The 24,143-nt window shown below is 52.7% G+C and overlaps 1 protein-coding gene across 2 annotated transcripts in view; it reads right to left on the reverse strand.

The window, feature by feature from the left end:
- Positions 1-24,143, reverse strand: part of LOC144819826 (uncharacterized) — a 254,614-nt gene that overhangs the window by 162,226 nt on the left and 68,245 nt on the right. For both annotated transcript variants that reach the window (XM_078677552.1, XM_078677551.1), the window contains exon 3: positions 1,080-1,142. In XM_078677552.1, the coding sequence (XP_078533678.1) occupies positions 1,080-1,142 (63 nt within the window). The remainder of the gene's footprint in view (positions 1-1,079; positions 1,143-24,143) is intronic.

Raw genomic sequence — 24,143 nt, forward strand, 5'->3', positions numbered from 1 at the left:
CTCCATTGACCTGGATGAGCTGTACTAAAAGCAACAATCCTTGCATTCATAGGTGGTTTCTATCTCTTCAACCTTTCCAATTTGAGGTTCAACATTGAAAGGGTTCTACCAATGGCAATGCTGACTTTCTTTCTAGAATCCCTCTTTTTTCCCAAACAGAAAATGCTTCGGGGGGAGGACTGTCACACAAACCGCGACCCCGAACTGGGAGGGGAGGACATTTTAGAGGATGAACCATGGCATGTTCCCCATATGTCTAATAAAAACAATGGCCTTCTCTATTCGCAGCCTGCACCTGCCAGTCCAGTTCCCGGCTACATGTCGGACCGTTTGTCTTTTAAGGATAATGAAACTCGTGAAGTACTAACTCAACGGGATTCACTGGACGACAGTCCCTTTAAGTGGGACAAACAAACCAGCTGGAAGCATGATGACGAAGACATCAATATGGAGGAAGAACCAATGAAGTGGGCTAAAAGGAGAAGCGTATTTGACAGAGGCACGTAAGCAGGACTAGAAGGCGATGGACAAGGGAACAGAAGAAGAAGCCGCGCGAAAATGGACAGAGGGCAAGACGCTGAGTTCCACGTCCCAGAACCTGCACCATGCCCGTGTAAATGCACGGAGGCATCCTGGAGACCCAGGACTCTCCGTATCACCACAACATACTGCTGGAGGAGCGTGGCTGGTCCAGGTTCATACCCGTATATGAAGGCTTGGGAACTGGGGATAGCAGGGATGCTGGATTCTAACAAAAGGATAGACCCAAATATCCTCTCCACATTGAAGTATGCGTGAGCAAGACAGAAAGTGGGTCTAATACAGTTGTTATTCACCAGAGTAAGCAAATGTGATTTATAATGAGAGTACCTAAATATCTAAATGATTCATTAATACATTGATTTTTCGGGGGATAGAAGAAACACCAAGTGATTATCCTTCCCCATACTAGTCAAGAATGTTAATTGCAAAGAAAGCTTTATTTCTTTTGTACCACTGGGTGTCAGGTTAGGTTCGTTGGTGTTGCCCTCACACCCTTTCCCCTAAAAAGAAAACCTATTAAACAACAACCTACTTACCTGTGGAACTCTCTTTGTCCCGAGAGGTTCCTGATCTTCCAGGTGGTCCTGGACGCTGGCTCTCTGCAGAAATAAGGAAAGACAGAATTACTTCACGTTGATTGGGACTGTATGCCACAATAAACCCATACGTTATAATTACAAGTGACTTTGTCTGATGTATCCCGCCAATTACTAACACCTCCCTTTGCAGAGTTTTGTATATCTCAAAATGCTTTTTTGTATCCCGCTAGTTGTGTGCTATGAGTGAACTGTAAAGACTTCACACTTCAAACACCTAGATACCCACATTCAGCAATAGGGCTACATACATGTATGTGCATGCTGGGTATTTTTCATACACTCCATCTCTTTTGTATCTGCTCTTGTTGGGGGTGAAGATGCAGGCATTAGAACAAAGTCAGGAAAAGCATATCAAAGAATGAGATCAGCGTCCTGGCTAAGGAGAAAAGAGTCCTGAAAACTACTTGACCATGGAATTTTTCATTTGGGTCCACCAAGGGAGAAGCATATGGAGGGTTTTATAGTTTGCTGGGGCTACCTCATCAGCAAAGAGCAGGCACGCTGATTATTAGCAATCAGTGGGTCTCATTATAAGTGTCCCGGTAATCCTTCCAGCACTCTGTCCCCCCGAGCTACCAATACTGTGGTACTGGGGGAACCAATTAATCCATGAGGATAGAGTTATACAAGGGGGGTGTTACAAGTGGAACCCTGGGAGTCCCCTTAGAAATCAAGAATTACTTGGTCCAATTCCCCCAGTAATGCCTCATTCTGCCTTGAGTTGCACCAGGAGCTTTCAACTGCTTTCAGCCACCAAAATTTCCAGATGAAACCAAACAGATCTGTGGTGTTCCATCGGATCTCATTTTTCCGATGGGGCTGATTCTTGCCCATGTCATCGTAACTAAAGGGGTTGTCTGAAGCCATCTGCCTCGGCAAGGTTGCATTTGTCTACTGAATACAAAAGATACAAGAACATTGTGTATGGCACAAGCTAACTACAACAGGGTTAGAGGATATTATAGTAGTGCTCTGACTGATTTATAAATAAGGCTCCCTGTTTTCCATTTTTACGGATTTTTACAGATAAATTCAGACAGAAAACAATGTGCTTTCTGTCTGCTTTTTTTTTTTTTTTTAAGTGGATAAACACAGAAAATGTTGCTCTTTTTAAGTAACTCTCCGTGCTGTCTTTGATGAATTGTAGGCCAGCAGCTGAGAATATGGACAGCATGGGAAATTAAAAAAACAGGATGACATCTCTTTAATTAATGACAAATGTCAACATACATTAATGGTATAATGCTGGTATTTACCAGTGGATGTATTGGAATGTAATATTTGACAGCTTAACTAGCTAAAACACAACAGACATCAAATTAGGAGTGCGATCTATCAGTTAAATAAATATGGAAATGTACAGTTTTACAACTTCATTTATATGCAAAACACAAAATGAATAGGATAAATACATATAAAATGGGCAACAATAAATATGGATAAATACAGAAGGAAATGTTGAAAAAATAAATACCATAAATGACACCCAACTCCTCTTCCCTTTTACACACTTTACCGATGAGGTAAGGAACTCCTTCTCCCAGGGGATGAAGGCAGTGGCCCACTGGATGGCATCTAACTTCCTGCAATGTAATGTTGCTAAAACGGAAGTGATGCTGTTCGGTGAGGCCAAACTCCTGTGGTCCCCAGATTGGTGGCCGCAGGATTTGGGACCAGTCCCAGAGCATAAACAGGTGGTAAAAAATCTCGGTGTGAGGTTGGACCAGGAGTTGTCCTTGAAGCAACATAGCAATCAAGTGGTGGGCTCCTGTTTCCATGTCATCAGAATGTTAAGGAAAGTGTTTCCCTTGCTCCCTGACTCTACCAGGAGGACGCTAGTGCAGGCCTTGGTGTTGAGTCGTTTAGACTACTGTAATGGGCTGCTTCTATCAGCTAATGAGGGAGTAATTGCCAGATTGCAGGTGGTCCAAAATACTGCGGCCCGCCTTGTTCTAAACCAACCCCCTCGCACCCCCTCCAAACCCCTCTTGAACACCCTGCATTGGCTTCCGGTCAAGCAAAGGGTGAAGTACAAGACTTGTTGCATAATACACAAGTGTCTTCACAAGAAAGGCCCTGGGTATTTGTTTAATAAATTTCTCCCCTATAAACATTTGCGATCCTTACGATCCAGTGAACAAGCTCTGCTGCAGGTCCCGAGAGCAAAAAAGACTAGACAGGGTGGTAGAGCCCTCTCAATTGCGGGTCCAACGCTGTGGAACAGCCTCCCAGTTTCCTTAAGACTCTGTAAGGAATATCTTCCGTTTAGGAAACAATTAAAAACCTTTTTATTTCAAAACTATTACATAGGACATGTACTCACTGTCTATGTGCAGGAAGGATGCCAAAGGCGCGGAGATACTCCTTTGGGAGGTGATCCTAGCGCGTTATAAACCCGCAAATAAATAAATAAAACAGGGATCCCTATTTATAACCCAGAAAAGTCTTTCAATGTCCCCAAACAAAAATACTGTTTCCTCTAACTTTGCACGCAGATTTGTTTCTCTATGCAAACAGTTGTGGCTCCTGCCACTATAGAGTGGTGGGGCGGCAGGGCAGCAGGAGCGTCGGGGGGTTGGGGGGGGATGGTGTTGAATTAAAAAGTACAAAACAATAAACTTACCTGTGCCTGTGGCCGCCTCGTGCTTCGGTGCTCCTCCATTCTGCTGCTCCCGGCAGTCCCTGGGACAACAGACTCCCCATCCAATCTAGACATTGCTCTCATATTATGAGAGCAGTGTGGGGATCGGCCTGAGCAGGCTGGTTTTACGTACCGCTCAGGGAGTCTGTGCCTTTCTCTAACACGGCTGTAGAATACAACCGGATTACAGACACCTAAGTGCGCAACAATCCTCCTACCCCCTCCCATGGCCCGGCAACACCCCTCCTTGTGCGCGCTGGCTCAGAGCCAGCAGCTGAAAAATAAAACAATAGTAAAATATCGTTTTATTTTTCAGCTGCTGGCTCTGGGCTAGTGGGGTGAAGCGCCTCCATTGCGGAGGAGCTGCCGCTGTATGCAAATGATAGTTTGAAATATATGCCACCGTCCAATATCTTTTTAAGTGATCACGTTTTTTCGACTCATTTCACTACATGCATGCTTCCAATCATATATTCAAATACAGCTAACAATTAATTGCTCCTTTAACATTACAAGAGTATTTGTTCGATTGTAGACTTGAGGTTTGCCCAAATCAATTTAGATGGAGTAGTAAAATTTGATGGCCAACATTAGTTAACTTTTGAACAAGTCGATTTCACAAGTGTTAATGTTCCATCTGATGAGCATCAAGACCTTTCCATTAGCTCCTCCAATGACATGCTGCCTTTGGCTGAGCATGTTTACCTGGACTCTGTGTTTAGTGTAAATGTGAAGCAAGGTCATGGAACACAAAAGAGCAGTTATCTTATTTGTTTCACTGTGTTAAATTAGACTATGTATTATAACAGCTCCTAATTGTCATTTCTGTATTTGGAGGTGTGCTGGACCCGGCCTCGTGGCGTGGTCCTTCCTGACCCGTGCAGCTCCCCATGACCCTGATTCACCCGACTATTCCCTCCATGACCCACATACCCAACACTGGGCTTCCCCGTCCTCACCCTCCATTTCCCTGGTACCCGAGGCCGAGGCCCATGTCCCTGCACCTAAGATGGCCGCCCCGGGCACAGCCCGACCTCGGCCTTCGGCGCCATACCCGGCCAGGGGGTAGAGCGCTCCCTGTGAGTGAGAGAGGGAGGAGTTGCTCGATCACACCTCCCAAGTTTCGATCACCCATCCGGCTTCCCTGAGGGCTGGCTCCAGGGCCGCTGAGTGTCTGGGATCCCTCCAGACCCAACTTGAAAGGATGAAAGGAGCCGCCGAGGCGGAACCCCCAATAACCAGCCCCCAGGTGCTAAGACCTCCGCCGGCGAGGACTCCGGACATCAAAGGGGAGCAGTCCTATATCAGGAGTGGCTCTATGGACATTCCCCAGTTGTATCCTGGACTATGTGAGCCCTGCTGACCTCGTCGCGGCTCCCCTGCAACCTGAAGAACCACCTGAGACCTGCTGACGCTGTCACGGCTCCTACCGAGCGGAGAAGGACTTCTGCCCGAGACCACCTGAGCCCTGCCGACGCTGTTGCGGCTCCCTTGCAACCTCAAGAACCACCTGAGCCCACCTGACGCTGTCGCGGCTCCTACCGAGCGGAGAAGGACTTCTGCCCGAGACCACCTGAGCCCTGCTGACGCTTTCGCGGCTCCCTTGCAACCGAACTCCTGAGCCCTGCTGATTCGATCGCAGCTCCCCAAGACCGTAAGAACTGCAACTTCTTTGCTCGAGCCCTGCTGATTCGATCGCGGCTCAGAGACTACCCTGGTCCGGCTGGACCCCAGATCACCCCGTATCCCCCGGCTCGAGGATTAAGAGCTGTGCGCAGGATACGCACCCGCAAGTAACTTTGAACTTTGAGACTGTCCCGCTACCCTACCCCTACCGAGACATTTCTGAGCCCTTGCTCACCTGTACATAAGAATCTGCGGATCATAAAGATCCATTTCTTTCTTGAAGATAAAGAATACGTTCTCTTAATCCTACGGTGTAGTGTCCCTTTGTCGAGTGGTGCTAGCGCAGCGTGTACGATCCTAGATCGGAGGTCCTCTCTCGGAGGGGTCTCCCGCCAGTGCTCGGCTGTGTTCCTAGGAGAGGTGGGTCACAGGGTGGTCAGGTGTCGAGTCTGCCCTCCCCTGGGATCGGCCCTCTAACATTGGTGGCAAGCGACGGGATCCAAGCCCATAATCTAGAGATCGTACAGTAAGCGGCTGACGCACTACCAAACAAAGATGACGGAAACAAACACCAAGAGTCACACTGAAGCTGACGTGAGTACCACGTTCCGTGCGGAACGGCTAGAAGAGTACACACACAGAGACCTGAAATAATTTTGCAAAGCACAAGGAATCGCTACCACAGGCCTGAATACAAAGGAGGATATGCAGAAAGCCCTACAAGCTAGGGTAGAGTCCGAGGAAAATCTGTCCCCGACAGGAGGAGGGGAAGAGCAGCCGGCCGAACCCGAAGGCAACTCAAGAGTGGGCAACAACACTCCGGTACGGAGCCGCGCACCAGATGGGGGCCTCTCCCCGGAAGAACTAGCAGACAGAGAAAGAAACCGCAATCATGAACTCGAATTTGCAAAACTCAAAATTGAGTGTGAATTAAAACTAGCAGAAAAGAAGCTAGCAGTAGAGCAGCTGCGAGTACAAGGAGAGTTGGAAGAGAAGAAACTCCAAAGGGAACACAAAGGCAAGAGACTCCAGCTGGAGCACAAGCGTGGCCTGAAGGTGATCGAGCTAAAGGCCCGGAGCGAAGAAAACCGAACCCCGGGGAACAGAGAAACCGTCCCCCCGGTAGAGCTAAAAGTCCACATCCCCAAGGATGTGGTGAGAGAATACTATAAGAACGACAATATCCAGCAATGGTTCAAGGCCTACGAAGTCGCCATGACCTCACACCGAGTTCCGCAGAAGGATTGGGGAGCTGGGTTGTGGAGCCGATTCCTGAGCGAGGGGAGAGACACCCTGCTCGATCTGCCGTCCTCTGTGCAGACCTCCTACAGCCACATGAAAGAGGCCCTCCTCACTAGATACGGGCTCACCCCCGAGATGTATCGCCAGCGATTCCGGGACTGTAAGAAGATCCCTGGCACCACGTGGGTGGAGTACCTGAACTTTTACAGTCGAACCTTGGAAGGATGGATCAAGGGCAGCAGAGTTACCACCTTCGAAGAACTTACCGACCTTATCGCATGGGAACATTTGTCCGCGAACTGTTTTGTGGAACTACGCCAGCATTTGCTGGACAGCAAACTTGCAGACCCAAGGAAGCTGGCCATGGAGGCCGATCGCTGGGTGAACACCCGAGTCCCCCGGGGGCCGTAGGAGACTATTCCCGAAGCAATCAGGGATCTCCCCGCCAGAGGGGAGGGTGGAACCAAGGAAGACAGAGGGATTCCCAGTCAGGACCCCAGCGTAGTCCCCCCAGAGGCCAATCCCACCCCGTACCAGCACCCCCACCAGCCAATCCTGCCCCCCCGGGCAACTGTGGGCACCGGGTCACTATTTCCTGTTACTGCTGCCAACAGCCAGGGCATTACGCCAGTGACCCCCAGTGTCCCATGGCCCGCGACCCTTCACGACAGCTCCCCCAGCCAGACAGGTAGCCAACGTAGCCCTAGGGGAGGAGATGGAGGACACCGAAGAGTGGGAACCCGCTGCCATGGCCCTAGTCTCCCTAGGACACCGAGAGATAATTCCCGGGGCCCCCTTACCCGATAATACCAAGAAATACCGGCAACTGGTGACGGTGAACGGCCACCAGGTGGAGGCTCTTCGCGACACCGGGGCGAGCATCACCGGTGTCCTCAGTCACCTAGTCAGAGAGGACCAGATCATTCCAAATGTCCTGTGCCCCGTACTGTCCGCTGACAACACCGAGAGTCTATGTAAAATGAACTCCTATACAGTGAGCAGAAGTCGGCCGAGCTAGGGTCAGCCCGAGTGCTGGTGGTACCCCTACGCTTCCGGGATTCCTCCTGGGCCTGGCCCACGACGTACCCCTGGCGGGACACTTGGGCCAGGACAAGACCTATGACCGCCTAGTTACGCACTTTTATTGGCCCAAGATGCGAGTGAATGTTGAAGCCCACTGCAAGTCCTGTCTCACGTGCCAGGCTAGTGGAAAAAGTGGAGGAACGCGCAAGGCTCCCCTCCAACCCTTCCCCGTCGTCAGGACCCCCTTTGAGCGGGTCGGGATCGACAAAGTAGGGCCCCTGGACCCTAGAACCTCCCAAGGTCACCGATTCATCCTAGTCCTGGTGGATCACGCCACCCGATACCCCGAGGCCATCCCCCTCCACACGATAACGGCCCCCGTGGTAGGCCGAGCGCTAATGGGGATCTTCTCCCGAGTGGGTTTTCCCCGCGAGGTCGTGAGTGACCGCGGCACAAACTTCATCTCGAAATACATGATGTCCCTGTGGCAACAATGTGGATTGTCCTACAAATTCACCACCCCGTATCATCCCCAAGGAAATGACCTAGTGGAACGGTTTAACCGAACACTGAAGGGGATGATCATGGGCCTAGAAGAGCCCCTCCGGCGCAAGTGGGACGTCCTCCTCCCCTGCCTCTTGTTCGCATACCGGGAGGTCCCCCAGAAGTCCCTGGGGTTCAGCCCATTTGAGCTGCTGTACGGGCATCCCGTCCGAGGCCCCCTCAGCTTGGTCAAGGAGGGATGGGAGACGGCCCCCGAGAGCCTCCCCCAGATGTGTTCCGCTACATTCTCACCCTCCGAAATCAGACCCGGAAATTCCGAGCGCTGGCAGAAGCCAACCTCGAAGCAAGTCAGGAGGAGATGAAGCGCTGGTATGATCAGAATGCCACTCTGGTCGAGTTTCAACCGGGCCAGCAGGTCTGGGTGATGTCCCCGGTGAAAGCCTGTGCCCTCCAAGACAAATGGACCGGGCCCTTCAAGGTCGTGGAGAGGAAGAGCCAAGTGACCTACTTGGTGGACATCCAGTCCCCTCTGAACCCCCTTCGGGTCCTCCACGTGAACCGCCTCAAGCCTCACTTCGTGCGGACGGAGTTGAGCTTGCTCTTGGCCACCGACGACGGGGCAGAAGAAGAAACGGAGCCTCTCCCTGACCTCCTGTGTGCCAAAGAGAAGGATGGCTCCGTAGATGGAGTGAGCCTCTCTCCCTCCCTCTCTCCTCAGCAGCGTGAAGACTGCCGCCAGCTCTTGGGGCAGTTCCCAGATTTGTTCTCCTTGGTCCCCAAAATCACCGACTGGTGTGTCCACGACGTGGACACCGGAGACAGCCCGCCGGTGTGGCACCGAGCCTACCGAGTGCCTGACCGAGTCCGGACCTGCATCCAGGCCGAAGTCTCGAAAATGCTCACCCTAGGAGTGATCGAGCCCTCCGACAGTCCCTGGGCCAGCCCAGTGATGCTGGTCCCAAAAGCCGCGGCCCCTGGTGCTGTCCCCGAACTTCGGTTTTGCGTGGACTACCGGGGGCTCAACGCCGTCACCCGAGCAGACGCCCACCCCATTCCCCGCGCCGATGAGCTCATGGACCGACTGAGGTTTGCTCGCTACCCGAGTACCTTCGACCTGACCTGCGGCTACTGGCAAATTGCACTCACAGAGGGAGCCAAGGAGCGGTCCGCCTTCTCCACCCCGAAAGGGCACTATCGCTTCCGAGTGATGCCGTTCGGGATGAAAAACGCCCCGGCCACCTTTCAGAGACTGGTGAACCGAGTCCTGGCCGGGCTAGAAGAGTTCAGCGTCGCATATCTGGACGATATTGCGGTGTTCAGTTCGCAATGGGACGAGCACCTCCGGCACCTCCGGAGGGTGTTGCTAGCCCTGCGCCAGGCAGGCTTGACGGTGAAAGCCAGCAAGTGCCAGATTGGGCAGGGGTCAGTGACCTACCTCGGCCATCAGGTCGGAAGCGGGCAGGTCGCCCCTCTCCAGCCAAAGATCGATGCCATCCTGGCCTGGGAACAACCCACCCCCCAAACCGAGGTCCGAGCCTTCCTGGGCCTCACCGGCTACTACCGGAGGTTCATAAAGAATCACGGCAGCATAGTGGGTCCCCTCACAGAGTTGACGTCCAAAAAGCAGCCCAAGCGCGTGCACTGGACCCCCTCCTGTCAAGAGGCGTTTGACGCCTTGAAGACCGCCGTGTGTACTGCCCCCGTGCTTCAAGCCCCGGACCACTCCAAAGAGTTTGTGGTCCAGACAGACTCCGCCGAGCATGGCATCGGGGCCGTACTGTCCCAGCTCAACGAGGAAGGCATAGATCAGCCCGTGGCCTTCATCAGCAGAAGGTTACTGCCCCGAGAACAGAGATGGAGCACCATCGAACGAGAAGCGTTCGCAGTAGTCTGGGCCCTCAAGAAACTCCGACCCTACCTGTTCGGAACCCACTTCCGAGTGCAGACAGATCATCGACCCTTACGGTGGCTCATGCAGATGAGAGGAGAGAACCTCAAACTGCTGCGATGGTCAATCGCCCTCCAGGGGATGGACTTCACAGTGGAGGACTGCCCCGGTACCGACCACGCCAACGCTGACGGCCTCTCCAGGTTCTTCCGCCTCAGCGAAGAGAACCCCCAAGAGGATGGGTAGTTCTCCCCGATCTTCAGCTGGGGGGGGGCGCGTGTTGGACCCGGCCTCGTGGCGTGGTCCTTCCTGACCCGTGCAGCTCCCCATGACCCTGATTCACCCGACCATTCCCTCCATGACCCACATCCCCGACACTGGGCTTCCCCGTCCTTGCCCTCCATTTCCCTGGTACCCGAGGCCGAGACCCATGTCCCTGCACCTAAGATGGCCGCCCCGGCCCCAGCCCGACCTCGGCCTTCGGCGCCATACCCGGCCAGGGGGTAGAGCGCTCCCTGTGAGTGAGAGAGGGAGGAGTAGCTCTATCACACCTCCCACCTTCCCTCGAGAGATGAGTTTCGATCACCCCATCCGGCTTCCCTGAGGGCTGGCTCCAGGGCCGCTGAGTGTCTGGGATCCCTCCAGACCCAACTTGAAAGGATGAAAGGAGCCGCCGAGGCGGAACCCCCAACAACCGGCCCCCAGGGGCTAAGACCTCCGCCGGCGAGGACTACGGACATCAAAGGGGAGCAGTCCTATATCAAGAGTGGCTCTATGGACGTTCCCCAGTTGTATCCTGGACTATGTGAGCCCTGCTGACCTCGTCGCGGCTCCCCTGCAACCTGAAGAACCACCTGAGCCCTGCTGACGCTGTCGCGGCTCCTACCGAGCGGAGAAGGACTTCTGCCCGAGACCACCTGAGCCCTGCTGACGCTGTCGTGGCTCCCTTGCAACCTGAAGAACCACCTGAGCCCTGCTGACGCTGTTGCGGCTCCTACCGAGCGGAGAAGGACTTCTGCCCGAGACCACCTGAGCCCTGCTGACGCTGTCGCGGCTCCCTTGCAACCGAACTCCTGAGCCCTGCTGATTTGATCGCGGCTCCCCAAGACCGCAAGAACTGCAACTTCCTTGCTCGAGCCCTGCTGATTCGATCGCGGCTCAGACACTACCCTGGTCCGGCTGGACCCCATATCACCCCGTATCCCCCGGCTCGAGGATTGAGAGCTGTGCGCAGGATACGCACCCGCAAGTAACTTTGAACTTTGAGACCGTCCCGCTACCCTACCCCTACCGAGACATTTCTGAGCCCTTGCTCGCCTGTACATAAGAATCTGCGGATCATAAAGATCCATTTCTTTCTTGAAGATTGTAGGAAGGGGGAGTCTCTGGTTGGCGCAGTGCAACACTGGCGACAAGCAGGGCCTCTCTCTTCCTCGTCAGGGCTGAGGGTTACCCTCAAGACAACCTCTGCTTACCCTCTAGGTAGTGTGGCTTAAGCAGTCTTAGGCTAATCTCTGGGGCATGTAGGGTTAAACATTTGCAATATTACACCATCACAACCAACCCACCACACAATGACACCAAACTGTATTTGTGAAAATATATCTCTTTATATAAATCTCAAGCAGGCTTGTAAATACAGTCTTGGTTACTTTTTGAAAGCAGGTTCCAGTTACTCTTTTATCAATGTCACAGTTCTTTCTCAGCAATAAGCAATCTTTTGGGCCTTCTGCCCAGGTTCCAGCAAGGTTCAGTGTCTTGGAGCGCCTCAATGCGTGTTCCGCTGTCTCCGCTCGTTTCAGAGAGGAGAACGGGCCCGGCCGGCTAAAGCTCACGCTTCCCGCGTGGGCCTCGTCGATCTGGCACAGTGCGAGCCTTGGTTTCAGGGGCGGCTCGCGCTGGGAAGCAGGGAGCGCGGTGCGAGCTCAGGACGTAGGACGCTCACACCGCGAGGTCAAAGAACACAGTACCTTGGCTGGCTGGTAAGTCTTGGAGCGGACGGCTGTCCGGGGATCTGTCCCGCGTCGCGTTGTCTTCCTGGAGGGTGCGGCGGCCTGCGAGTCTCAGCGCAGGTAACAGGGCACCCGGGATGACGGTGCAGATGCGGGGCAGGATTCTCCGGAGTCCGGCTCACTCGTACTGAAGGGGGGAAGCTGCAGGCAGGCGGGGCTGAGGGGGGTGCACTCCACGGAGCGCGGGGCACAATCCAGGCACGGCTCCGCAGCGAGTCACTTCCAGCTGCGGGGGCCAGGGGGTCTCAGCGCCCAAGTCACGAGGGGCACAATCTTGGCAGTGCCGGTCTTTGCGGAGCAGCCTGTACCTCGGGGGTCACACAGGCGGCGATGCTTGGACCGGGCAGGTCCTCCCTTTCCGTTGCAAGGGCGGCTCAGCGCGGACAGTCACGGCGCTCGAACCAGCGCGGGGCTGATCCTTACTTTGCGGCTGGCACACGAACAGGCCACAGTCACGGTGGTCAGGGAAGGGGCACAGCTGCACAAATTGGTAGAGAGCGTGGCGGCAGGCACAGCGCTCTCAACTCTCCTTTCCTTGGCGCTGTAGAGACACACAGCACACGCCAGCAGCAGCTTTTCTTCAGGGGGGTAGCGCTCACTGTTCCTGGAGCGCTGGTCAGGGGGCAAGTTCACAGGCAAGCCCTTGGAGATCTTTCAGCAGAGTTTGGCACAAAGTTCAAATAAGCAAAAGTCTTTGGTAGTCTTTTCTTTCCTCTCCTTTGGCAGCAAGGCACCAGACACAGGCCAGAGTCAGCACTCCTCCTTGTAGTCCTTCCAGGTCCTTCTCTTCGGGCAGAGTTTCTCTTGTAGCACAAACAGGATCTAATTTACAAGGAGCAGGGCTCCTACTTTTATACCCAGTTTCTTTTGTTCTAGCAAGCCAGGGGGGCCTCTGCATAACTGCTCCAGTCTCTGAGTACTTGTTGTGGGTACTTATGACTTCTGCATTCAGTGTGAGGGCAGGCACATCAGCCGCTCCCCAGGGGGGCGGAGCCGGCATTGAGAGGGCAGGAGTGGCCTGAGCACTTTGTTTACAGGCTTCGGTCCTTCCTGGGCCAGGTGCAGGCTGAGTCATCAGTCGCTCCCCAGGAGGGCGGAGCCAGCATTGTGGTGGCAGGGGCACAGCCTGATGCATCATTCAGGGGAAACTCCCACCACCCATTAAGGGGTCCTCCTGCTAATCACTACCTGTCAACTCCCAGCCCTGTCACTCACACACACCAGACAGTCAGATCCACATCCAAGCAGAGGCGGGCTGAAATGGTTAGGCAAGCAAATGCTAACTTTCTAAAAGTAGCATTTGCAAACACAGGATATTAAAATAAACTTTACTAAAAGAAGTATTTTATTATTCTGAGTTCAGGCATACTAAACATTAATTTCTACCGTGTTCCCTGAGCCTGCTGGGATTATAGAGTGTAATAATTCCAGCAGCCCATCTGGCCTAGAAGGGAACAGGTAGCCTTACAATAGTGAAAAACGAATTTGGCAGTAATTCACTATTAGAACATGCCACACACATCAGGGCATGTTCTACCTTACACTACAATGCACCCTGCCCTCAGGCCTACTATAGGGGTGACTAATATGAAGTTAAGGGAAGGTTCAGGGGCTGGCAAGTGGGTGCACTTGCCCAGCCAGGGTGACAGTACCAGACTGCACGCAGGTTCTGCAATGGCAGACCCTAGACACATTTTAAGGCTGCTTCTGTGGGTGGCGCAACCAGCGCTGCAGGCCCACTAGCAGTATTGGCATTCACAAGCCCTGGCACTCCTGGTGCACTTTACTAGGGACTAACAGGGAATCCAATGAACCAATCATGGACATCAATCACATGTACACTTTACAGTAGGGAGCACTTGCACTGCGGCACGGGTTGGCCGTGGCGCAGTGCCCTGAGTAGCAGACACCATCAAAACATTGGAGGCACAACAGCAAAAAGTGGAAGGGAAACTCACGCCAAGGTGCCAGGTCTAACACGTGTCCCCTCCAGCTGAAATGTGGGGAGAACTACCCTTCCCCAGGGAGTTCCTCATCACTAAGGCGGAAAAATCTGGACAGACCATCAGCGTTGGCGTGATCTGTGCCAGGGCGGTGTTCCACCGTGAAGTCCATACCCTGTAGGGAGATGGACCACCTCAACAGTTTTGGGTTCTCACCCCTCATTTGCATCAACCATCTGAGGGGCCTGTGGTCCGTCTGAACCCGGAAGTGAGACCCAAACAAGTAGGGTCTTAGCTTCTTCAGCGCCCAGACCACAGCAAATGCTTCTCGCTCTATTGCACTCCACCTACTTTCCCGTGGAAGTAACCTCCTACTGATGAAGGCTACGGGTTGGTCAAAGCCCTCCTCAGTCATCTGTGAGAGAACAGCCCCTACACCATGCTCTGAAGCGTCTGTTTGCACTATGAATTCCTTGGAGAAATCAGGAGCCAGGAGCACGGGCGCCGTGCACATGGCAGTCTTCAGGGTGTCAAAAGCCTTCTGACAGGTGTCAGTCCAAATCACATTCCTGGGCTGCTTCTTAGAAGTCAGTTCTGTCAAGGGGGTCACAATAGTGCCATAGCCCTTGACAAACCTCCTGTAATACCCAGTGAGCCCCAGGAAGGCTCTCACTGCAGTCTGGGTCTTGGGGGGTTCCCAAGCCAGGATGGTCTCAATTTTGGGTTGCAAGGGTGCCACCTTGCCACTCCCCACTTGGTGTCCCAAGTACACCACCGAACCCTGCCCAATCTGGCACTTGCTTGCCTTGATTGTGAGGCCTGCCTTGCGCAGCGCCATCAACACTTCCCAGAGGTGCCGCAGGTGTTCTGGCCAGGTGCCACTGAACACTGCGATGTCATCCAGGTAGGCGGCACTGAACTCGTCCAGCCCGACCAACACCTGGTTGACCAACCTCTGAAAGGTGGCAGGGGCATTCTTCATCCCAAATGGCATAACCCGGAACTGGAAATGCCCATCTGGTGTGGAGAATGCTGACCTCTCCTTTGCCCCATCGGTCAAGGCGATCTGCCAGTACCCAGACGTTAAATCAAACGTGCTGAGGTACCGGGCAGCCCCTAGCCGATCAATGAGCTCATCAGCTCTGGGGATAGGGTGCGCGTCAGTCTTGGTGACTGAATTGAGTCCTCTGTAGTCCACACAGAACCGGAGTTCAGGTGTGGCTCCCGGCGCAGCAGCCTTTGGGACCAAGACCACGGGGCTGGACCAAGGACTGCTGGAAGACTCAACCACCCTAAGAGCAAGCATCTTGGAGACCTCCTCCTTGATGCAGGCCCGTACCCTGTCAGTTACCCTGTAAGCCTTGTGCTTCACAGGTAAGCTGTCCCCTGTGTCCACATCATGGACGCACCAATCTGTGACACTAGGAACCAGGGAGAACAGGTCTGGAAACTGCCCCAGCAACTGGCGGCAGTCTTCCTGTTGCTCAGGGGTCAGGGTGGGTGAGAGGTTAACTCCATCCACTGACCCATCCTTCTCACAGGCCACTAAGAGGTCAGGAAGAGGCTCAGACTCCTCTTCCATTCCATCATCAGTGGCCAACAGCATGCCCACTTCGGACCTTTTCAAGTGGGGCTTGAGGCGGTTGACATGTAAGACCCTTAAAGGATTCCTGGGCGTCTTCATGTCCACCAAGTATGTCACTGAGCTCTTGCGCTCCACAACCTCAAATGGGCCTGTCCACTTATCCTGAAGTGCACAGGGTTCCACTGGGGCCAAGACATACACCTCCTGTCCAGGCTGAAGCTCTACCAGAGTGGCATTCTGGTCGTACCACCGCTTCATCTCCTCCTGGCTTGCTTCCAGATTTGCCTCAGCAAGTTGTCTGAAGCGCCTGGTTTGGTTTCTGAAGGCCAGCATGTAGCTATATACATTCTGGGGAGGTTTCCTGGGAGATTGCTCCCAGCCTTCCTTTACCAAACTCAGTGGTCCTCTCACGGGGTGGCCATACAGCAGCTCAAAGGGGCTGAACCCTAGAGACTTCTGTGGCACCTCGCGGTATGCAAAGAGCAGGCATGGTAAGAGGACGTCCCACTTACGCCTCATTGGACCTTCCAGGCCCATGATCATGCCTTTCAGGGTTCGGTTAAATCTTTCAACCAACCCATTTCCTTGGGGATGGTAAGGTGTGGTGAACTTGTAGGTTACACCACACTCTTGCCAAAGGGACTTCATATACTTGGATATAAAGTTGGTCCCCCTGTCGCTCACCACCTCTAGAGGGAATCCCACTCTGGAGAAAATTCCCATCAGTGCACGCCCCACCACGGGGGCCGTCACTGTCCTCAGAGGGATGGCTTCAGGGTACCGGGTGGCATGATCCACCAAGACCAGGATGAACCTGTTGCCCATGGCTGTCTTGGGGTCCAGAGGCCCAACAATATCAATACCCACTCGTTGGAATGGCGTACTGACCACAGGGAAGGGTTGGAGGGGAGCCTTGTTCTTCCCTCCGCTCTTCCCACTTGCCTGGCAAGTTGGACAGGTCCTACAATGAGCATCTGAGCTCTTGTGCATTTGGGGCCAGTAGAAGTGGGTGACAAGCCTGTCATAGGTCTTGTCCATCCCCAAATGTCCTGCTAAAGGCACATCATGAGCCAGTCCCAGTAGGAAGGCTCTGAACTTCTGGGGTACCACCAGCACACGGGCTGACCCAGGTTCAGCAGCCTTAGGCTCTGAGTACAGGAGGTCATTCTCCCAGTACACATAATGTGTTTTGGCCTGAACACCATTGGCCTGGTCTGCAGCCTGCTGCCGCATACCCACGAGAGAAGGGCATTCTTTCTGCTCCCTGCAGAATTCCTCCCTGGAGGGGCCTCCTTCTTGCTGCCAATGGGTCAGCTCAGGCAGGTCCCCCAGTTCGGCAATCTGTTCCCCAGTAGGCTCCAGGGCATCCCCCTCAAGGTCTGCTTCCTCCTGGACCGTGGGAACTTCAGGGGCCGGTTTCCCGCGCGCCCTGCGCCTTCTCCCTAAGGCCGGTTCCTGGGCCTCTCCGTTAGGCCCCAGGACCTCTTGATCACCCCTACTGGCTGCCATTGACCGGGTGGTCACGCACGCCCAGTCAGGTAGACCCACCATCTTCAGGTGAGTCGTCTTCTCCACCTTTTCCCAAGGGGAGTCCTCCAAGTCATTCCCTAGCAAACAGTCAACAGGCATGGTTTTCCTCACACAGACCTGCAGAGTACCAGAGATCCCCCCCCACTCGAAGGGAACTTGAGCCATCGGACACTGACTCTCTGAATTGTCAGCGTTGACAACCCTACAGTAGGCATGGGGTACAACCTGCTCCTGAGACACCAGGTGATGCCTCACTGCAGTCACACTGGCTCCTGTGTCTCTAAGAGCCTCAGCTTTCTTACCATTGATGGTAACCACCTGCCCATATTTTTTAGTGTTAGAGGGCAGGTAGCTTGTAGGGACCATCTCACTGTCTCCTAGCGAGACTAGGGTCATCTGAACAGGATCTCCACCCCCCGGGACCATCACTTCTTCTCCTAAGTGAACACTGGTCACTTGTCGGGGCGGAGCACCAGTGGGTGCTGGTTTTCCAAACAGGCGACACTTGGGGTCACTGGCTATGTGCCCCGGGTCACCACATTTGTAACAATTGAAGGGCCCCTTGGGAACAGGTCGACCTGTCGGGGCCCCATTCTGCTTAGGGGGTGGGGGAGGCTGAGAACCTTTCTGCTGGTCCCCTTGGGGATTACTTTGGGGGCCTTTTTGGAACCCTTTCTGTTTTCCCTTGTCCCCCCCACTCTTCTGCTGGGGACCCTGCCCACCCTTGGCGGAGTCTCCCACTGGACCCTTGTGGACCCTGGTGCTGAGCCAGCGGTCCGCCTCCTCAGCAAGTTTCCTCGGGTTGGACAACTTGCTATCAATCAGGTGCTGGCGTAACTCGGGAAAACATTGATCAGACAAGTGCTCCCATGCAATTAAATCAAAGAGACCTTGAAAATCATTCACTTTGTTACCCTTCACCCAACCATCCAGTGCTCTGCAAAAAAAAGTCACAAACTCCACATACGTATTCCCAGGCCGCTTATGACACCCCCTAAACTTCTGCCTATACATTTCAGGGGTAAGCCCATACCTGGTCATTAAAGCTTCTTTCATATGGGGATAGGATCTCTGGTCTTCAGTGGGCAAATCTAGCAGGGTGTCCCTTCCTTCGCTAAGGAACCTTCCCCATAACCCCGCTCCCCAATCCTTCTCAGGGACCCGGTGGGAAAGCATGGCTACCTCATATGCCCTAAACCACTGTCCTATGTCATCCCCCTTAAAGAACTCTTTAACTACATCTTTGGGGATGTGCACTCTTGACTCTACCTGCACCGGCGTTGTGCTGCCACCAGAGGGAGGACGATCCAAGGCTTTCTCTTTTAGACTCATCTCCCTCATTTTCATATCAAACTCAAACTGGAGTTTTCTTTCTTCCAGAGCCATTTTTTTGCTTTCAAGCTCCATTTGGCCCTTCAAATTCAATTCTGCCATCTTGATCTCATGATCCCTGGTTGCCTGTCTGTCTGCCAGCTCCTCTGGCGACAGGCCTCTGCCAAAGCTAAGAACGCTGTCTGGTTTTTCCAGACCCACAGGATCCACAGGTGCATTCTGATCCTCAGGTGCCTTCCTAGATTCAATCCAGGCTCTCATGGCCTTGTAGAACTCAGGTTTGTTTCTGCATCCTGCGTGTGGAACCTTGAGTTTCCTGCAAAAATAACTCAACTGCTTCTTTGTGTAGTCATCCAGCTTTGATGCATCCCATTCTAGCCCCTGCGCACTAGAGGCTATGGACTCTCCTCCATCAATGCTGTTTGTGCCAGGCATGTTTGCAACACTAGGGATCTTCTTCTTTAGCAAAATTAAAAAATCAAAAAGTCTGTGGCTAAGTTACTGGACTGTAATCACTATGCAATGGTCAGTAGCTAAGGTAAAACACTGCAAATGTAAGTTCGCAAATCCTCACCGCTGCGTCCAATGTAGGAAGGGGGAGTCTCTGGTTGGCGCAGTGCAACACTGGCGACAAGCAGGGCCTCTCTCTTCCTCGTCAGGGCTGAGGGTTACCCTCAAGACAACCTCTGCTTACCCTCTAGGTAGTGTGGCTTAAGCAGTCTTAGGCTAATCTCTGGGGCATGTAGGGTTAAACATTTGCAATATTACACCATCACAACCAACCCACCACACAATGACACCAAACTGTATTTGTGAAAATATATCTCTTTATATAAATCTCAAGCAGGCTTGTAAATACAGTCTTGGTTACTTTTTGAAAGCAGGTTCCAGTTACTCTTTTATCAATGTCACAGTTCTTTCTCAGCAATAAGCAATCTTTTGGGCCTTCTGCCCAGGTTCCAGCAAGGTTCAGTGTCTTGGAGCGCCTCAATGCGTGTTCCGCTGTCTCCGCTCGTTTCAGAGAGGAGAACGGGCCCGGCCGGCTAAAGCTCACGCTTCCCGCGTGGGCCTCGTCGATCTGGCACAGTGCGAGCCTTGGTTTCAGGGGCGGCTCGCGCTGGGAAGCAGGGAGCGCGGTGCGAGCTCAGGACGTAGGACGCTCACACCGCGAGGTCAAAGAACACAGTACCTTGGCTGGCTGGTAAGTCTTGGAGCGGACGGCTGTCCGGGGATCTGTCCCGCGTCGCGTTGTCTTCCTGGAGGGTGCGGCGGCCTGCGAGTCTCAGCGCAGGTAACAGGGCACCCGGGATGACGGTGCAGATGCGGGGCAGGATTCTCCGGAGTCCGGCTCACTCGTACTGAAGGGGGGAAGCTGCAGGCAGGCGGGGCTGAGGGGGGTGCACTCCACGGAGCGCGGGGCACAATCCAGGCACGGCTCCGCAGCGAGTCACTTCCAGCTGCGGGGGCCAGGGGGTCTCAGCGCCCAAGTCACGAGGGGCACAATCTTGGCAGTGCCGGTCTTTGCGGAGCAGCCTGTACCTCGGGGGTCACACAGGCGGCGATGCTTGGACCGGGCAGGTCCTCCCTTTCCGTTGCAAGGGCGGCTCAGCGCGGACAGTCACGGCGCTCGAACCAGCGCGGGGCTGATCCTTACTTTGCGGCTGGCACACGAACAGGCCACAGTCACGGTGGTCAGGGAAGGGGCACAGCTGCACAAATTGGTAGAGAGCGTGGCGGCAGGCACAGCGCTCTCAACTCTCCTTTCCTTGGCGCTGTAGAGACACACAGCACACGCCAGCAGCAGCTTTTCTTCAGGGGGGTAGCGCTCACTGTTCCTGGAGCGCTGGTCAGGGGGCAAGTTCACAGGCAAGCCCTTGGAGATCTTTCAGCAGAGTTTGGCACAAAGTTCAAATAAGCAAAAGTCTTTGGTAGTCTTTTCTTTCCTCTCCTTTGGCAGCAAGGCACCAGACACAGGCCAGAGTCAGCACTCCTCCTTGTAGTCCTTCCAGGTCCTTCTCTTCGGGCAGAGTTTCTCTTGTAGCACAAACAGGATCTAATTTACAAGGAGCAGGGCTCCTACTTTTATACCCAGTTTCTTTTGTTCTAGCAAGCCAGGGGGGCCTCTGCATAACTGCTCCAGTCTCTGAGTACTTGTTGTGGGTACTTATGACTTCTGCATTCAGTGTGAGGGCAGGCACATCAGCCGCTCCCCAGGGGGGCGGAGCCGGCATTGAGAGGGCAGGAGTGGCCTGAGCACTTTGTTTACAGGCTTCGGTCCTTCCTGGGCCAGGTGCAGGCTGAGTCATCAGTCGCTCCCCAGGAGGGCGGAGCCAGCATTGTGGTGGCAGGGGCACAGCCTGATGCATCATTCAGGGGAAACTCCCACCACCCATTAAGGGGTCCTCCTGCTAATCACTACCTGTCAACTCCCAGCCCTGTCACTCACACACACCAGACAGTCAGATCCACATCCAAGCAGAGGCGGGCTGAAATGGTTAGGCAAGCAAATGCTAACTTTCTAAAAGTAGCATTTGCAAACACAGGATATTAAAATAAACTTTACTAAAAGAAGTATTTTATTATTCTGAGTTCAGGCATACTAAACATTAATTTCTACCGTGTTCCCTGAGCCTGCTGGGATTATAGAGTGTAATAATTCCAGCAGCCCATCTGGCCTAGAAGGGAACAGGTAGCCTTACAATAGTGAAAAACGAATTTGGCAGTAATTCACTATTAGAACATGCCACACACATCAGGGCATGTTCTACCTTACACTACAATGCACCCTGCCCTCAGGCCTACTATAGGGGTGACTAATATGAAGTTAAGGGAAGGTTCAGGGGCTGGCAAGTGGGTGCACTTGCCCAGCCAGGGTGACAGTACCAGACTGCACGCAGGTTCTGCAATGGCAGACCCTAGACACATTTTAAGGCTGCTTCTGTGGGTGGCGCAACCAGCGCTGCAGGCCCACTAGCAGTATTGGCATTCACAAGCCCTGGCACTCCTGGTGCACTTTACTAGGGACTAACAGGGAATCCAATGAACCAATCATGGACATCAATCACATGTACACTTTACAGTAGGGAGCACTTGCACTGCGGCACGGGTTGGCCGTGGCGCAGTGCCCTGAGTAGCAGACACCATCAAAACATTGGAGGCACAACAGCAAAAAGTGGAAGGGAAACTCACGCCAAGGTGCCAGGTCTAACAAAGATAAAGAATACATTCTCTTAATCCTACGGTGTAGTGTCCCTTTGTCGAGTGGTGCTAGCGCAGCGTGTACGATCCTAGATCGGAGGTCCTCTCTCGGAGGGGTCTCCCGCCAGTGCTCGGCTGTGTTCCTAGGAGAGGTGGGTCACAGGGTGGTCAGGTGTCGAGTCTGCCCTCCCCTGGGATCGGCCCTCTAACAAGGTGGGTAATATATAATCTCTGGCAGTACCTAGAGATGCTTGTCTGACACCAATACAATTGAGAATGAAAAGGTGAGTCTTAATGTAGCTGTAAGGAATTCTTTATTCATAGCATGCTTTCAGAGTGAATGGCATGCATATGTTTGTCCACGTAAATACTGACCATGTCGAATCTTGTGCGAGAGGCCAAAGAGCCAGTTGATGCAAGCTAGCCGTCAAATGTCAGATTTGAAGGTGGCTCGCTCAGGTAGTTCTGCAGCAGAACTGAGCCTTCCTATGAACTATCGAGGCCTCGTTGTCACTGGAGTCCCTTCCTAGATTACTCTGGATGGAGGCCCCAGGTGCTATATTTCTATAGGAGTCTGTGCCCACCATGAAGCTGAAGGATGTTTGTGATGTAGACCCCATAATGATGTCATTGCAGAGTAAACATCAGCACTGCCTTTTGTCCCGGTTGGTATCATGGTGGCATTTACAGTTGACTGTTTTGAAGGCAAGGAGCATGAATTTGTATTGCATTCACAGGGCTAGCAGATGGTTTGTTGATTTTGTGGCCAAGCAGCAAAACTAGTATTGTTAGAATCTATTTTCAGAACTTGTTGACATTTGTTTGATTCCTCCCTAGAGCTATAAGGGGTGGGAGGGTGTGCTGCATAGGTCACCACCATAAGTAAATATAGCAACTTCTATGTTTGCTGCAGGGAACCCCAGCAAAGGGGTTTATCATCTTTTAAAGAGCCTAGTGGTGATTACACTATGTTGTTAGCAACAAGCTAGTACAGCAAGTTCGCGGTACGCATTTACGGCATAGTAAAGTTGGGCTGCTTGACATGAATAGAAAGTGCACTCAGAGGATGAGGATTTGATTGGCAGCAGTGAGGAGAGAGAACCCTTTTGAGTTTCTGAAGAACAATACAAAGAGATGCAGTGTAGTTTGGTTGTGAGGCAGCCCCTTCAATGACATGAAGGTAATGCAGAGCACAGCTTGCATACCAAGGGCCTGATGTACTATTTCCATTCACAGACCTCGGTTATGCAATTTGCAAACCAAATGGTTTCTGAATAAAAATGGAATTTGAGATGTGATCTATGTACGAATAGGACACATGTCAAATTGTCCAATCGCAGCAGGCCACAAAATGTTGAATATTCCTTAGACAGGGCTCAATTGGCAACCCCCTGTGATTGGCTGCGCGTGCAGAGATGGAGGGTTGCAAGGAACAGCAAACCTCTATCTCTCTACTTGTACTCCGAAAAACATTGTTTGTTTTCCATTAGGGCAGACATTGTCTGGTAGTGGGCCTAACACCCCATCACCCCTCTGCCCCCGAGGTCACCTACACAATTCCCAAAGTAGGAACAGTCCGATGGGACAGCTTCCCCATCAGATGCCACACATTTTTAATTGTTGGCATCTGTTTTATAGTTTACAACAACCCATAGCAAATCACAAATAGGAGTGAAAATGTCCCTCTTATTTGCAATCCAGACAATTTCGCAAAAGCCCTTTTATGGGTTGGAAAGACTTTTCCATTTTTGGAAATAGTAAAACGATATTTTAAGGCTGCAAATCCGGGATCACATGCTTATAAGACCCTAAAAACACCTTTATATATCAGAATCCTGTCTAGGAGTGGGTTCAGATACATTTTTGCTAGTGTATTATTTTTGTAGAACAGCCCAACCCTGCACTGGCAAGATATTTCAGTGAATTAAACCCTCGTTGTTGAGATCTGTGTCAAACTTGGTAGTCACAAGTTTGAATCCCAAAAGGACGGGCGTTGATGAGGAAGCAATAAGTAGAAACGCGACTTGCTGTTACTATTGCTGCATAGCATACACAGCCAGGTAATTAAATACCCCTGTAAATGCACCTCTATCTTTCAGCATTATCCAGTGAGTTCACTAACGGTTCACAAACACCCTCAATCCTGACCTAGACAACTCTGTAATTCCAATACTAGGACACAGCTCTATCAGAGCCCCTTAATGCTGACCTACAGCACTTCCTGCTATTCCAATACTAGGACAGCCAACACAGCTCTATCAAAACACCTCATCCTGACTAACGGCACTCTCCGACACACAACAGAAAGACACCCAGCACAGCTCTTTCAGTGCACTTACATGGTAGCCTACACCACTCCGATAACATTTTTAGTGCACCTCAAAACTGACAGGCTTCCCTCTCACCGTTACCATTTCTGCTATGCCAATCAGGCCCTCATTAGGAGAGACCTGAAATTTCTGGTGGGGCTGGTAATT

This window comes from Lissotriton helveticus, chromosome 2_1 (genome assembly GCF_964261635.1).
Source record: "Lissotriton helveticus chromosome 2_1, aLisHel1.1, whole genome shotgun sequence".
NCBI lineage: Eukaryota > Metazoa > Chordata > Amphibia > Caudata > Salamandridae > Lissotriton > Lissotriton helveticus.